Consider the following 14,253-nt stretch of genomic DNA (forward strand, 5'->3'; position numbering starts at 1 on the left):
TGTTTCCTACTCTGATATTGCAGAGTTGAACAACTCGGCTGTGTCAGTGCTTAACACTGAACACTATAAACATTGCTGAGGAGTCAAAAACACACAGGAAGGGGCGCTTCCTGGACTCAGAAAGTGTGGGTTTGAGATACTCTGTGGATAGGAATACAAGCAGTCAAAGAGAACAAAAAAACTCCAACACACTGACAACAATGAAACTGACAAATTTGTCCTCAGATTTAAATGACAGTGCCATGAAATTTAAGGGACTTCCATTGTTAACAAAGCTTCCATGGATTTTTTTCTTGGTCTCCATTGCTTCAGCGCTGTTTTAACAAAAAAAGGGGTATTTCGGTCAGATTTTATCCCTGAAACTTCTGACAAAATCTGTATCTGCTGTGCTTTACACCACCTTTTCCACTCAAACTAGGATGTTCAAAGAGTTTGATATGCTTGCTGTGCTAGTACAAAGTCAAGTAAATATGAAACCAAGTTTTATTTAATAACCAAAAATAGAGAAAACAGCTGCACTAGGTCTGAATTAGACAGATATGTTGGCAACATTTAGAAAGTTCTCTTTTTAGCACTTAGCTGTTTGATCTTTAGCAAAAATTATAACAGAATATCTTAAGTGTTTTGAAAGCTTCAGAACTTTTGGTATCAAAAAGCATCAAATTAAAAAATTCAGACAACCTACAGCATCATGATCTCTTCAGTTTGAGCCTTTTAAGAGAAAATCTGGCTAACGTGGATTTTTCTTACTCGTGTAAAACATGAGAAAGATGATTGAATCAGTAAAAATAACATTGTACTATCCTGAAATTCTCCAGGATTCATTTTAGCGCAACTCCTGGAACTCACTTACCATAGCAAACTGATAAAACCCAACAATATGTGACTGATCACGGGCTGGATTCTTCCACTAAGCCTGTGATATTTTCTGCCTCAGCATCTTAATCATCCTGAGATGAACTTGTTGGGAAGCTTTAAAGTTGAGGAATGCTGTTTTCTCTGGCTGCTGACCATCTGCCCTCTGGGGCACCATGTTTATCACATCAACCCCACCAGCAGCCTTACAATTACATTTTTCAATATGTGCCAGTATTATTTTAGTGCTTCCAACGCTGAATTAAAGATAAGAGGAAGGAAACGGTTTCAGTTGTGGAACCGGTCACATTCTTCAGCTCTCTAATGAAAAGGGAAATTCAGCACAAGCCACTCTCTGTTCGGATCTGAAACATTTTTAAACTATTCTGAACATGTTATTTCTTTAGTAAGAAGTCCTCCACCAGGGAATTGGCTCAAAGTTGTGACTAGATTTGTACACACAAAGCTCTGAAGGGAATGGCACTGTCCAAAAGACATAAACTCTCATGCCAGAGCGGAATGAGAGAGCTGATGCAGCAGAAATCCACAGCAGACAAAATATGAATTAAATCAGAGGCAAGTCTGGAGCTGGGAAGCATCAGTCTCACGCAGAAAAAGACCATAACAGCACATCTGACCATCTGTCTTTCTTAAATACCATTAAACCTGGTTTGTCATCGAGGTCACCTTCTCTTCCTCATGTGCTGTATCATGTGGCCGAGCCTGACCTGACGAGGCAGACTGAGACTGTTCTGTATATAGTGGTGTGTACTCACGCTGTGAATAACTGATGCCACGGCATCTGTAATCTTGTTTGGAGCGCTGGGGTTGCTCATGGCTCCACGGTGAAGTCGCTGCAGAAGAGCAAACTGGGAAAGCTGGGTTGGATCGGTGTGGCTTTAGCCCTTCTCTTTCTCACTGGGACTCAGACAGCTTTTGGGCAGCATAACCTGGAGACAGACACAGATCCTGGGGTTAGTCCATGTGAAGCTGAACATACATAACCAGAGGGAAAAAGCTCTGGGATCCTGTAGCTGGAGAGAAAAGATATACCACATGTTCATCATTTTGCAAGTCTACTTACCTAAGATCTTAACTTTAAAAAATGTCATTTAAATGCTGTATTTATCACAATTATGCTAAAGTGCCAAATCCCTTCATCTACTTAATTACAAGAATAAAAGGGTAAGAGGAAAGTACAATCTTCAGCCTTTCTAGCCCATTCTGTGAGGCTGTACTTAGAACATCGCTTTGAATTAAACGCTGATGTAAGCATGCACAGATACACAAACACAGCTCATATGCTGATATAAATGGTTATAATGTTTGTTATGATTACACCAATGATGCTAAGATGCTAAAAACACTATAAAGAAAGTGCACCAAGGGCAGACAAATCTGCAAGTTCATGTTTTAAAAACTGCCTGGTCCCTCTGTCTCCTGCTCATACATTTTTACTGGGCTGATTCATATCAGGCCAATCACAGCAGTTTATCTGAAATAGGAGAGGCTTGAGCAACACTGAGTAGAGATGCTCAATATTTGATTATTGCTTTACCAGAAATGCCAGTATCTATAAATCATTTTAGTGGATAATGGTATTGATTGGACACTGATGTATGTATGACCTTAAACTTTAGTCTTTAAAATACCCTACATATTTAAGGAATGAGGACAAAAAAGAAAAATACTTCAGCCAACGTAGGTCTTTTGGTCCTGCCTTAACCTACACAGTTATTTGCTCAAATGACAACCACTATAGTTTGAAATACAGCCGATGTATCCATCTTAAATATTTGTAGAACAGTTTGTATCTGCCAATACTGATAGTTAACTTTTTAAGTTAATATCCGCTGATGCGGATCGTATCGAGCATCCCTAAATGAGACGTATGTAAACAAAGAAGATGGTTGATTCTGCTGTTTTGTCAGTTCTAAATTGTCCTGCTAGGTTTGGTAATAATGTAGGAATACTATTATAGTTGACAATATTGCTATTTGCAATTACAATATAATTCATTATAGTTATCATGATTTACCTTCTTGGTTTTCAAGAAAAATGCAGAAAATAATGATAAGTTAAGGTCTGTACTTCCCAATCAAATACATATGTTTTTACACCACTGCTTTTTAATATTTTCATATTTCATAGTTTCATATATCCATCACATGGGATACATTTCTCATTCTTCTGGGAAAAAAACTACCATAGAAAGTGTTTGGGAAGGTCAACGCAAAATAAGGTACTTGGGATGCATAGATCCAGTAAGTAATGTGCTGTTGTAGCCTACGAACAGTGAAGCTTGTTGTCGGATAAAACTGATGACAAGGCCAGTCGGGAAGGGCAAAAACATCTTCTCTGCCAAGACAAGCTATTAGTGTGGTTCTTTGCTCCTCGATCAATAAAGAAATGCTGTCCAGGTCTGATTAAAACTGTCACTAAAGCTACATCCAAGCTAATTGCTACACCATGGGCAGCCATTAATACCTCCCAGTACAAATAAACCCCGCCCATAGCTACCACCTAGATCCCCTCAAATGATGCTGATTGGTCTGGTCCGCTCTCAGATCAGGCACAGTCGTTTCAGATTGGAACTTTGCAAGATGGATCTGCTTGATGACAGACATGGAATCTGGCCAATCTATCTGCTCTGCAAGTTAGACAATTACGTGCTTGGAAAAAAAAATGTGTGGAAAAAGTCCATGATGTGTACTATTTTATAGGGATATATGTCCGTCTGGTAGCTGTGTCAAAGGGAAACAGACATTTGGTTATGATCTTAAAACTGATAAATCTGAGTCATGATTTGCCATTAAGGAGATGGTGGTGGGTCCTGATGCTAGACCAGTTGAAAACCACAAACACTTCTTTCAATGAAAACAATTCTTCTGGTAGACATTTCTCAGAGCCTTACAGCTAACAAGGCAAGTAAGTTTGATATGGATAGTTGAAATCTTGCAAACAAATTTCACCAAAGTTCAAATCAAAATACAACACTGATGGAAACAAGCCTGACTTTCCTAAATTTGTCCGTTCTGTGTCATATGGTCTGGCTTAGAAGTAATAAAGGATATCCTGAAAGCCCAGTCAAGTACCCATAGGCTGTAAATCTCTGGAGAGAAAATAAAAGGATTAAACTGTGTTTGTTTTTAAAAAGAAAGCGCTGGAAACGGTGAATAAACACACAGCTCAATGGTAGAAGTGCATACTGACATATTTGTCCAAACATTGACACTCTGTATCTTTTCATTTCTGTGTTTGAAGCCACTCAACATGCTGTTATTGAAGGTCATTAACCATTAGAGGCTGATAAGAGCCTGATAAGACAATGCTACTGTTCACAGGACCCTTTGATAAGCGATGGCACGAGCCATAGAAATCCCCTCTTCCCCTGTCATTCTGCAGTCTTTACTGTGTGACAGACTGAATCAAAAAATGAGGAGGGGTTTTGTTTGTATTTTAGAGCTGGTAAAATCAATGGCTGTTGAGCTTAAATTGAAATATTTTTGTATTTAACTCAACTCAGCTTTATTTGTATTACAGCTTTCTCACATGAAAAAATAATGCAGCCCAAAGCACTTGACAAAGAGGGATATAGAAAAAAATAGCAAAGTAGAATAAAAGCTATAAAATAATTCAAATGAGTTGATAAATAGCAGTAAAATCAATACAATAAAAGACACAAAAATGGAAAAAAAAAACAATAAAATAAACTGATAAAGTTGTTGAAAGTTAGACAAATAAAAAGGGAGATAAAACAATTAAAAAAGGTAAAAACATTAACAAGGCTGTTTTATTTTTGGGTCCCCGGCCTTGAGCAGTCATGTGACTGGAAGCTATTAATAAACCCATACTGGCTCAATAACATCAGTGAATGGATAAATCCGTCAGACCCTTGAAAATGTAGTTTCAGTCTTTGTTGCGTTTCTATTTCTAAGCAGAACACACATATGGACACTAGACCTTTACAACAACATGGACTGTAATGACATTGTATTCAAATATAAATTTATGTACTTTTATATGGAGTTGCCCCCCTTTCTGCAGCTATTACAGCCTCCATTCATCTTAGATGACTTTCAAGAAGATGTTGGGCTGTTTTGGCAGGAATTTGTTCCCATTCATTCTGTGCTCCACGGGGTTAAGATCAGGGCTCTATGTGGGCAAGCCAAGTCCTTCCACACCGAACTCATCAAACCATGTCTTTATAGCTCTTGATTTGTGCATTGGGGCACTGTCATGGTGGACTAGAAAAGGGCCTTCCCCAAACTGTTGCCACAAAGTTGGAAGCATAGCATTGTGCATTGAGGCTTGCATGCAGCTGCTCTAACATGGAAAGCCATTCCATAGTTTGCATAGTTTTTGTGCCAACCATTAACGCCAGTGGAAGTACAGCACTCTTTAGCATTGGTGACTTTCATGCACCATGCGCCTTCTCAGTCGTTAACCCTGCTCTTTGATTTTACGTGGTCTTGTGCTTCGTGGCTGAGTTGCTGTTGTTCCTAAATGCTTCCACTTTCTAAAACTATCCCGTTCAGTTGACTGTGGAATATCCAGCGGGGATGAAACTTCATTAACCATCCTATTAGAATAGTAGCATCCATCCCAGTACCACACTTGAAGTCACTGAACTCTTCATTTGTATCACAAATGTTCGCAGATGGAGACTGTCTGAGCGAAACACCTGAATTCAGTAACTGACAGGTGTGGCCAAATACATTTGTCAATATAGCATGATGTCTGAAAAAAATGGAGACAAATACATTGATCATGTTACTTGTGGACTTGATTCAGCGACCCTGCCAAACCAAAGCCTGTGTTTCACAGTTGTTAAGCAGTCTTCATCAGCTGAAATCTTCATTAAATTGTCCCTTTAACATCATTAACAACAGAACAGTGGTTTTCCTCTAGCCAGAAAAGCAAAGCAGGGCTTTCTTTTTGTTCGCTTTTCTGTGTCACAGTAAGAAATCCGGTCCTGCCAAAGCCAACCTGGCTCTGTGACAGCAGCTATCAAAGAAACGATAAGCCTCCCTGATGGCCGAGCACAATCGTATCAATGACCTTGTTGACAGCGACAAGATTTCAACGAGGCACAGTTACTGCAACTCCCATTAAAAACAATTGATGACAAGAGATTAAATGTGATGCAGTGTTATTTAGGAGTTGGACAATGTGAACTAGTGTTCAGATGTGGATTTAACAAAGACATCACCTGCCAAGGAGACCTGTAACTGAGCCTCTGAGGAGACTACAGAACATCTTGGCAAAGCTTCTTGTTTGCTCTGCGATGATGGTAATCACTGCACCAAATCTAAATTACATCCAACAGCTGTTCTATTCAAAATAACAACTTTCATTCGCCTGAGACGCTGCAATCTGTGTGGTAATGGTGATAAAGGAGTCAACTGAAATCAGCTTGCGTGTTTTTGAAGATTACTTTCTCAGTAAACCTAAACCCCCCCTACTGTGGAAAAGGCAGGCAGGACTGGCTACTCAGGGATAAAGTTACAGAACCCTGGGATCCAGAGTGAAAAGCATGGGAACCAGCTTATCCACCTCAGGGCCTGTCTGTAATAATACAATAGTGATCAGAAGAGGAAAACAATAATAACTGCAGTTTTCTTGACCTTTTCTGACAGGAAGCATAGCCCTCACCTATCTGAGTGTTTCTTGCACAGTCACTCAAAGGGTATAAAAAGAACTGAGTGTCCCTTATGTAATATCCAAAGGACAAAAAGGACAAAGCTGACCAAGCAGGAGGAGGAAGTCGAGAACAAGATGTCTTGGAAGAAGTGCATCATGTCTCCTCAAATTCATCCACAAGTTTGGTGACTCACAAAATGTTCCTGAAAGAAGTGGAATTTTTCTGCATTTTTAAACTTTTCCATGCAAGATTCAGTCACAGCCTCACAAAGTGCATGCAAGACTTTGGGAAAACTGTCATTCTTAGAGGAAGTAAATATGAAAACAGGAAGAAGGCAACAGTTACAGACTGAGTCTGTCAGGAGGAGCCACAAAACTCAGATTCTTTCTAATGTAAATAAAATCAGATCCTTTACAGATTTAATCATCCACTGCTTCAGCCTGGCCTGTATGCCGAAGATAATCTGGATTAATACAATTGTCTTAACATCTTCCTTGTGACATAATCGGTTAGTTTGACTCCTGGGGCATGACACACTGTCACTGTCATCGTCATGCGTCCCTCCTGCAGAGAGAACACTTGGAGGTGAAGTATGCATCAGGATCATGTGTGAGAAGATGCTTTTGAGTCACCTGAAACTCCAACCACAAACTCAGATATCACAAAAATAACATGTGAAGTGCAAGGCAAATGCATTAAGTTACCTCGAGGATGACCTCTAACTGACTAATCGAAAGCTCCTCTGTATGTAGGGCAAAGCACATCACATCCTCTATTTGATTCTCCTGACAGCTGATATTGAGTAACCTGCCTTTGAAGGTGGCCTTTCAATGATTCTGATGAACGGATGTATTTCCTGTTATGTAAAGGCCAACTTCATTCCAAAATGAGTGTGAAACTTATCTCAGTATCACCAATATGCTGATGCCTTTATCAAGTCTAAAAGACGGTGACATCTAAAAAAACACATTTTTGAGGTCACAGTGATGACTCATGTCTTCCACAGAGCACTGACATTCATTGCTTCCAGTCACATGACCAGCATGGAGGCCTGGAAGGTAAAAGCAGCTCAGAAAAGTTGCGGTTACAATCAAATTCTATACGCACTGCTGCACTAAGCTACGGATACCTGAACAAAGTCTCTGTGTTATTTAGTACATTTTCAGAACTGGAGGAAATACTAGGGACACATTTCAGGATTTAAATTTCCAGGTCTAGAAACTGCTGTTGATGCCAGGACAGGATTCCTTGACACTATTTTCTTGGTGATTTCTCTGTGAATAAAAAAATATAAAGCACAATGAGAATTTAAAGCTCCTTGAAACTGCGGTTGTGAACACTGGCAGCAAAAATAGCAGTTAAAGGACACAGGCTCTAAGGACTAAGCAAGAAAAAGTCAAACATTAACATGGGATTCTCTACCAAATCTCCTTCAATATTAAGGTATTTATTTAAAGCTTCTGTAAGGAACTTTCACTGTTGATTTAGTCAGCCCCTGTGGGCAAACAGCATGTTTTAGCTTGAGCTGTCTTTGGCTGGCTACACACTAGATGATTTTCAAATCCTTAACAATTTAAAATGAGGGAGACCACAGACATAAGGACAGTTTCAATAATTTTTCATGTTAGAATCCTCCAAACGCACACATTATGTGACTCGGCCAGATCGTGAGACCACAAATCTGCTGTCTGTGGAGAAGATTAAGATTCCACATACAGGAGATCTCACAGAAACTCACGTGATCAAATGTGACTTCAGAGAAAAACAAACATGGAGGACGACTCAAATCTTTGGCTGGTTGGCCTGGTGATAGGGATGGGAACAATGCCATTTTCAATTCCCTTATCGATTCCTTGGTTTGAATTTTCTTTTTGGAAAAAATAGACAATGAAAGTGTTCACTGGTAACAACCCAAATTTTATTGTCTCTTTCTCTCTAAGCACTGAATAAGATGTCTGCCAACTTCAGAGAGAGTAAATCACAAGAACAATTTAATCACTGGCTATAACTAACAGTTTTGATGCCTAAAAATGTTGAACATTAAGTGTTCGGGAGGAGAACATGCTAAAATTTACAAAATTCTCTTTTTTTGTTGGAAATTTCTCAAAGAAACCAAATTTCTCTCTAGATCTTCAATCTCTGAACTTGAGTTAGAATACAACACTACTGCAAATTTACTTTAAAAGATAAAACCATAAAATAAATATAAACTAGTTTCTGGATCCTAGATCTGGACATATACAAATAAACTGAAATCTTGTACAAATTGAACAGTTCTTGTTCAGGTTTGCCTTGCCTGAAATCACTGTTGGATAGATCTTGCATGCTGCGCTGTTATTTTTGGAGAAATTCCACACTTTTAACGGCTTTAGCCAATTTTTGTGACTGTCTGCCATCTTTATCTCCTCGACTTCTCTGTTCTTGTTTGTGCTGACTGCCTTTCACAAGACTGTTTTTTTTTTCAAGGCACGTGGAAATAAGGCATTAATAAGGGAATTGTTAAGATTAAATGTAAATGATGTGGATGGGTTGGACCAATTGGAACTGGTTCTCAACCAGAACCAGTTCTCCATTTCCATCCCTACCTGGTGTCTGTTACAGTTGCATAAGTCAAACTGAAGGAAAAATGTGGGTGAAACCTAGGGCTGACAGCATCAAGTTGGTTGGTCAAATGGTTGGTCATTGAGCTTTCATTCGACCAAAATCACCTTGTTTGAATCACATTGGGTGGAAGAGCGCAGCTGAGTGAATGAGAGCAGAGGATAGAGAGGAGCAATGGAGCGCCGGGCTATTGTATTAAGTTTGTTTATCATCTCATTTTAATGTACACATTAGTGCGAGTGTCTGTAGCAGAAAAGATAGAAAGCAGAGGAGAGAGAAGGTGATGACCTCTGGTCCTTAGGCCTAAACCTGCAAACCTTTAACTCACTTTAGCTCAGTAAATAAACACTGCATGCTGTGATATATACCTGTAAATCACCTGTGATAACATAAACTATTGAAATAAAAAGGGTGCACATTGATCATTTCTGAACCGTCATTTCAGTGCATCATAATCAGATTAAATAATAATTAATAATGCTTCAGAAAGCATACCATTGAATTCATTTAGACCACTGGTTCTCAACTGGGCTAGAGTCAGGACCCACCAACACCTCCGTGTCTACAAAGGACCCAAATTTATGAAAATTATCATTCATAACCAAATGCTTTTAATGAAAAATGGGGCAGTTTGGATTTGCAATGGAACAAAAAATGTGACAAAACAAAGAGATAGAGAAATGTCCTTCAAAACAATAGTAAATCAGTTTTTTGTTTCATATTTTTTTCAGGCATAATGCGACCCACTTTTGGGTCCCGATCCACCAGTTGAGAACCAATGATTTAGACCCTTGGTTCCCAGCCTGGGGTCCGGGACTCTCTTAGGGGGGCGCCAGAGATATCGCGAGGTTCTGTCTGCTCTGAGGTTGTTAAAATTACATTTTTACATGTTAACAGAAATCACAATATAACACTTAGAGATTATTCATACAATGATTTTGGGTAAAATAAGTTTTGTTTAGGGCTGCTATGTTGGGATTTACACAAAAAAAATCAATTAAAGTGTTTATTGTGGCCACAACACATCATAATTTTTTGGTATTTAGATACAAGTAAAGGGGGCTTAAAGGAAAAAGGTAGGGAACCACTGATTTAGGGTCAATCCCATTTCTACGCCTTAGCCCTTATCTTAGCCTTTCCCCTTGGTTTTGCACGTTCACGTCAGGTGAAGGGGTATCCTAACCTGACACGCCAGATGGATGTGTTTCACACATCCATCTGGGAAAGCTTCAATAGGAAATGTTTGAGAAAAGGCAGAGGCTTTGAAAAAAACTCGGAGTTTGATAGGGTGAATGTTCTGTCTGTCACATCTCTACGGGCCAATCAGAGCAGCAAAACATGTGACGTAGCCACTATCAAGCTGCGCGAGCGCAGGTACTCAGGAATGACGCAAAACAAGGCGACTATAGACATGTAAGTACTCGAACTTTTGTCGTTTTTTGGAAAGAAAACAACTCACTGCTGTTCTTTGTTCTTCCTTTAATGAAGAAATGTCGTCAAGTTCTGATAAAACTGGCCTTTTAGCAGCATCCACGCTAATCTCTTCCTCCATAACTGCACCAGCTGTTGCTGCTGCTTGTTTACGTCACGACTCTGCCCTGAAAGTACTGCCCCTTGTCACTGATTGGTCCTGTCACTTTCTAACTGGGCCCAAACGGTTCAGATGGGAGCTTTGCAAGATGGATTCACCAGTAAAAAACAAGGAAATGGGTGTATCCATCTGCCTCACAAGGTTAGGGGTATCCCAATTCTCTTTTGAATTGAGGGCTAGGTCTAAGGGCTAAGGGCTAAGGGCTACATACAATAAACAGAAAAAAATCTTGAACACTGCAGGGCTCCAAAAATACAATTATTTATAACACCAAAGTAGTGACATTTCGAGCACTACTGCTCTTCATCAGACCGGCTACATAACCCTTGAAACGAAGATTTTTCAGGACCACACTTGAAACAAAGGGGTTTGATGAATTTCCTACCATGCACTGCATTCACTTGCAAAATGGCCCAATGGACTATGAACGAGGTGCACAAATGTAAATGCTTTCAGCATCGATCATAGAAAATACAATAGTTGTGTCTTCTCATTAATAAATCTTTAGCTACTAGGGATGGGAGTTTGTTGTATTTTCGGCATGTACACATGTAATGATGGTTATTAACTGTATAAATAAATGGAGAAGATCAACACAGAGATCATAGTATAAACGAGATGGTCAAAGCTTTATTATCACCTCTGATGACACACTGTTTATCATCAATGTATGATGATGAACAGCAATCAAGTGGCGTCTCATTTCATAAGAGGTTTTCACCCCTACCCCTTACCACTCTGTTTCAAGGGGCAAGGGGAAGGGTAGACGAAGGGGAAGGGCTAAGGGGTCGAGATGGGATCGGCCCTTAGACTACCAAGACGGTGCAATGAGGAACCTGTCATGGATTAAACTGAGCTCAGATAAAGTAAAAGTTTTTTTTTCAATCTGAACAACAATCAGTCAGTTGGTGTATTGGTGTAGGTGAAGGTATAGTTTAATTAAATATGGGAGCTGTAAAAGTCACATTAACATATCAAACATGTTTGATATTCAAGATTCTAGGTTGGTGAGGCTCCAATGCAGTTGGGAGCAGCAGTGAAATACCCCTTTTGACATCACATGCTTGAGAATTATTTGGACAAATAATCATTTGGGAAAAACCCCGGACTAAAGACACACCCACACCATTGTCAGGGGGACAAATCCAACCTAAAATTGGGCTTAAATTCATGTAATGTGAAACCATCTTTAGTCCTACACAAGAGAATTCAAAGCTACCATTAATCAGTTTCATAGCCACAGCTTTTATTAATTTGAAAGGATTCATTACATAATCTAAATAATCCACTGTGGAAAACTGTATGAGACAGCTATCTTTAATGAACTTTTATCACACAGAGTTAAGATTTATGCTTCAATAATGCCAACTTTATCTTTTTCATATTTGTCCACTGAGTTGTCATGTGACCTCATAATGACCATAAAGGAAAAAGAAAGACAGTTCAATGAGAGGACAGAGGTTATGATCTGGACTCAAACCCACTGTTCAAGTCCACATGTGTCCTTAACCAGTAATCTGTCTGGATATACTGGACAATGCCCAGTTTCAAATGGCAGTTTGGCACGTGAGTGATGACCGCAGACGGCGTGCTCATCTCCAAATTTGTAATTAAAGAACAGTTCAATAAAACGCACAAACTGATGTTCAAAAAAACCTCTACAGGAATAGACGCTTGATCACAATGTCCAAACCTCAACTACTGCACTGACCAGTACTTATAAAATAAAAGCACGACAATGACAGGGAGGCAAAGAAAGGTTCAAAATTCATTAGAGAACTAAAAAAATTGGGGGTTTTGTTTCTGTTTGGCAGGCGAAATAAACGCATTGTGACTCTGATAGCTGAGCGTGACGTGAGGAGAATCAGTGGCCTTAATGTTTTATCTATCACAATAACAAGCTGTTAGACCGAACGTTGTTTCAGAGAATCAACTATTTTATCACTTGTTCTTCTGCAGAAAACATGAGTGTGATAAAACAGAAGAGGGTCGAATGGACTGTGTTTTAAGAAGACAAAATTTCAAGTAAATGTGATCTGTTTTTAGCAACTGAGCGGTCAGCATTTAGAGCCATCACATCCTTAAACATGCCCTTTAAAGGCTCTAATTTAAGGTCAATAACAGTGGGAAAAAAGGTTTTCCCTACAAGTGGGATAAAAATGGCATGTTTGAGGGCTTAATGTCGTGCAACCTGTAGATCTGAGCAAGATTTGTTTACAGTTTTCCTGCTCTGATTGAAGATCATCATGGTTCAAGCATGAGTCAGCTCTGCTTTTGAGTCAAATCAGCTGGATTTTAGAAATTCAGATGCTGATTAAGATTGTAGTTAATATTTTTTTCATTCAGCATAAATCTGGTCACCTTACTGAGGACTAACCTATGACAACAATGACAAAGCAAAAAGAGACAAGCTGTAGAACAAGGCAATATAAATTAAAAGGTATATATCTTTTTCCATACCTTTGTGTGCTTACAGCAGAGAAGCCGCCGCAGACATTGTAGTGCAATTCTGAACTCTGCCGTGAAGAGAGACCCGGGTCTGGTCAGAGTGCAGGACAAAAACAAACAGAGAGAGAGAGAGGGAGAGAGGGGGAGACAAAAGGAGCGAGCGTTAGAGATGTGAAGCGTGAGCGTTGGCAGAGTGTGTGCGGTCCAGCCTCTGGTCGAGTCGAGTGCTCTCTCACACCAACGTGCAGCGACTGATAGCAGCAGCCTTCCTCCTCAGGATTATGTTTCCTCCTCCAGCCTGCTGACAAGTAGCCATGTGACTCCAGGACCCAGTCAACACTGAGTCAGAGGCTGCTGCTGCTGCTGCCCAGACACCCTGATCTATACCTCTGTAACGTACACACAGTTTGACCTCAAGCTTCAGGAGGAAATTCAACCCCAGCGATCAATATTGGTGTTTAACAAACCATAGCAGCAGCTGAGCAAGTGTTGCAACTCAGATGATTATCACCAACCTGTTGGATTTTGATGTTTTAAAACAAAGCATGGTCTGTTTTCAAGCCATCACTTCTGTCTCCAAGTTGTGACCATCTCTATTCAAGTGTAATTTTGCTTTTTTTAAACTTGCAATATTTTGCAAAAACATAGATTGGCAGCAATATTTAAAAATAAGCATAAATCAGTGCATCAGCCATTGTTTTTCCCTGCTGCCATAAAATATCTTAATCTGAGTGAGCTACATCAGAAGCTCTCAACTGGTCCAGCCTCAGGACCAACCACCAACCCCTTACTGACAAACTTTCAGAAAATTGTGAAACCACTGAACTTGCTGAATGAAAAATGTAAAAGTTTGGACTTCTGATGGAAAGCATATCATTACAGAAGGACAGGGGTGTCCAAACTTTTAGTACTGATGTCCAAAAGAAGTTGCGCACCATGTATGCAGCTGGTTCAAGGCTGGCCTGAGTCTCCTTTTCTGCATGTCTCTTCCCTGCTCTCTCATCCCTATTTCAGACTCTATCCACTATCCTCTCTGAATAAAGGCATAGAATGCCTCAAAAATATATTTTTAAAAGAAGAAAAAGATATGCTTAGAAATGGAATATGCTTTGAA

The 14,253-nt window shown here is 39.6% G+C and overlaps 1 protein-coding gene across 2 annotated transcripts in view; it reads right to left on the reverse strand.

Annotated features, from left to right (window-relative positions):
- The window catches only part of slc4a2b (solute carrier family 4 member 2b), a 75,052-nt gene extending 61,678 nt beyond the window's left edge, over nt 1-13,374 (reverse strand). For both annotated transcript variants that reach the window (XM_041813835.1, XM_041813834.1), the window contains exons 1-2: nt 13,152-13,374; nt 1,632-1,805 (exon numbers count right to left, since the gene is read on the reverse strand). In XM_041813835.1, coding sequence (XP_041669769.1) covers nt 1,632-1,691 — 60 coding nt within the window. In that variant the 5' untranslated portion in view covers nt 1,692-1,805; nt 13,152-13,374. The remainder of the gene's footprint in view (nt 1-1,631; nt 1,806-13,151) is intronic.
- Between the last annotated feature and the right edge of the window lie 879 nt (nt 13,375-14,253).

This window comes from Cheilinus undulatus, linkage group 19, assembly GCF_018320785.1.
Source record: "Cheilinus undulatus linkage group 19, ASM1832078v1, whole genome shotgun sequence".
Lineage (NCBI taxonomy): Eukaryota > Metazoa > Chordata > Actinopteri > Labriformes > Labridae > Cheilinus > Cheilinus undulatus.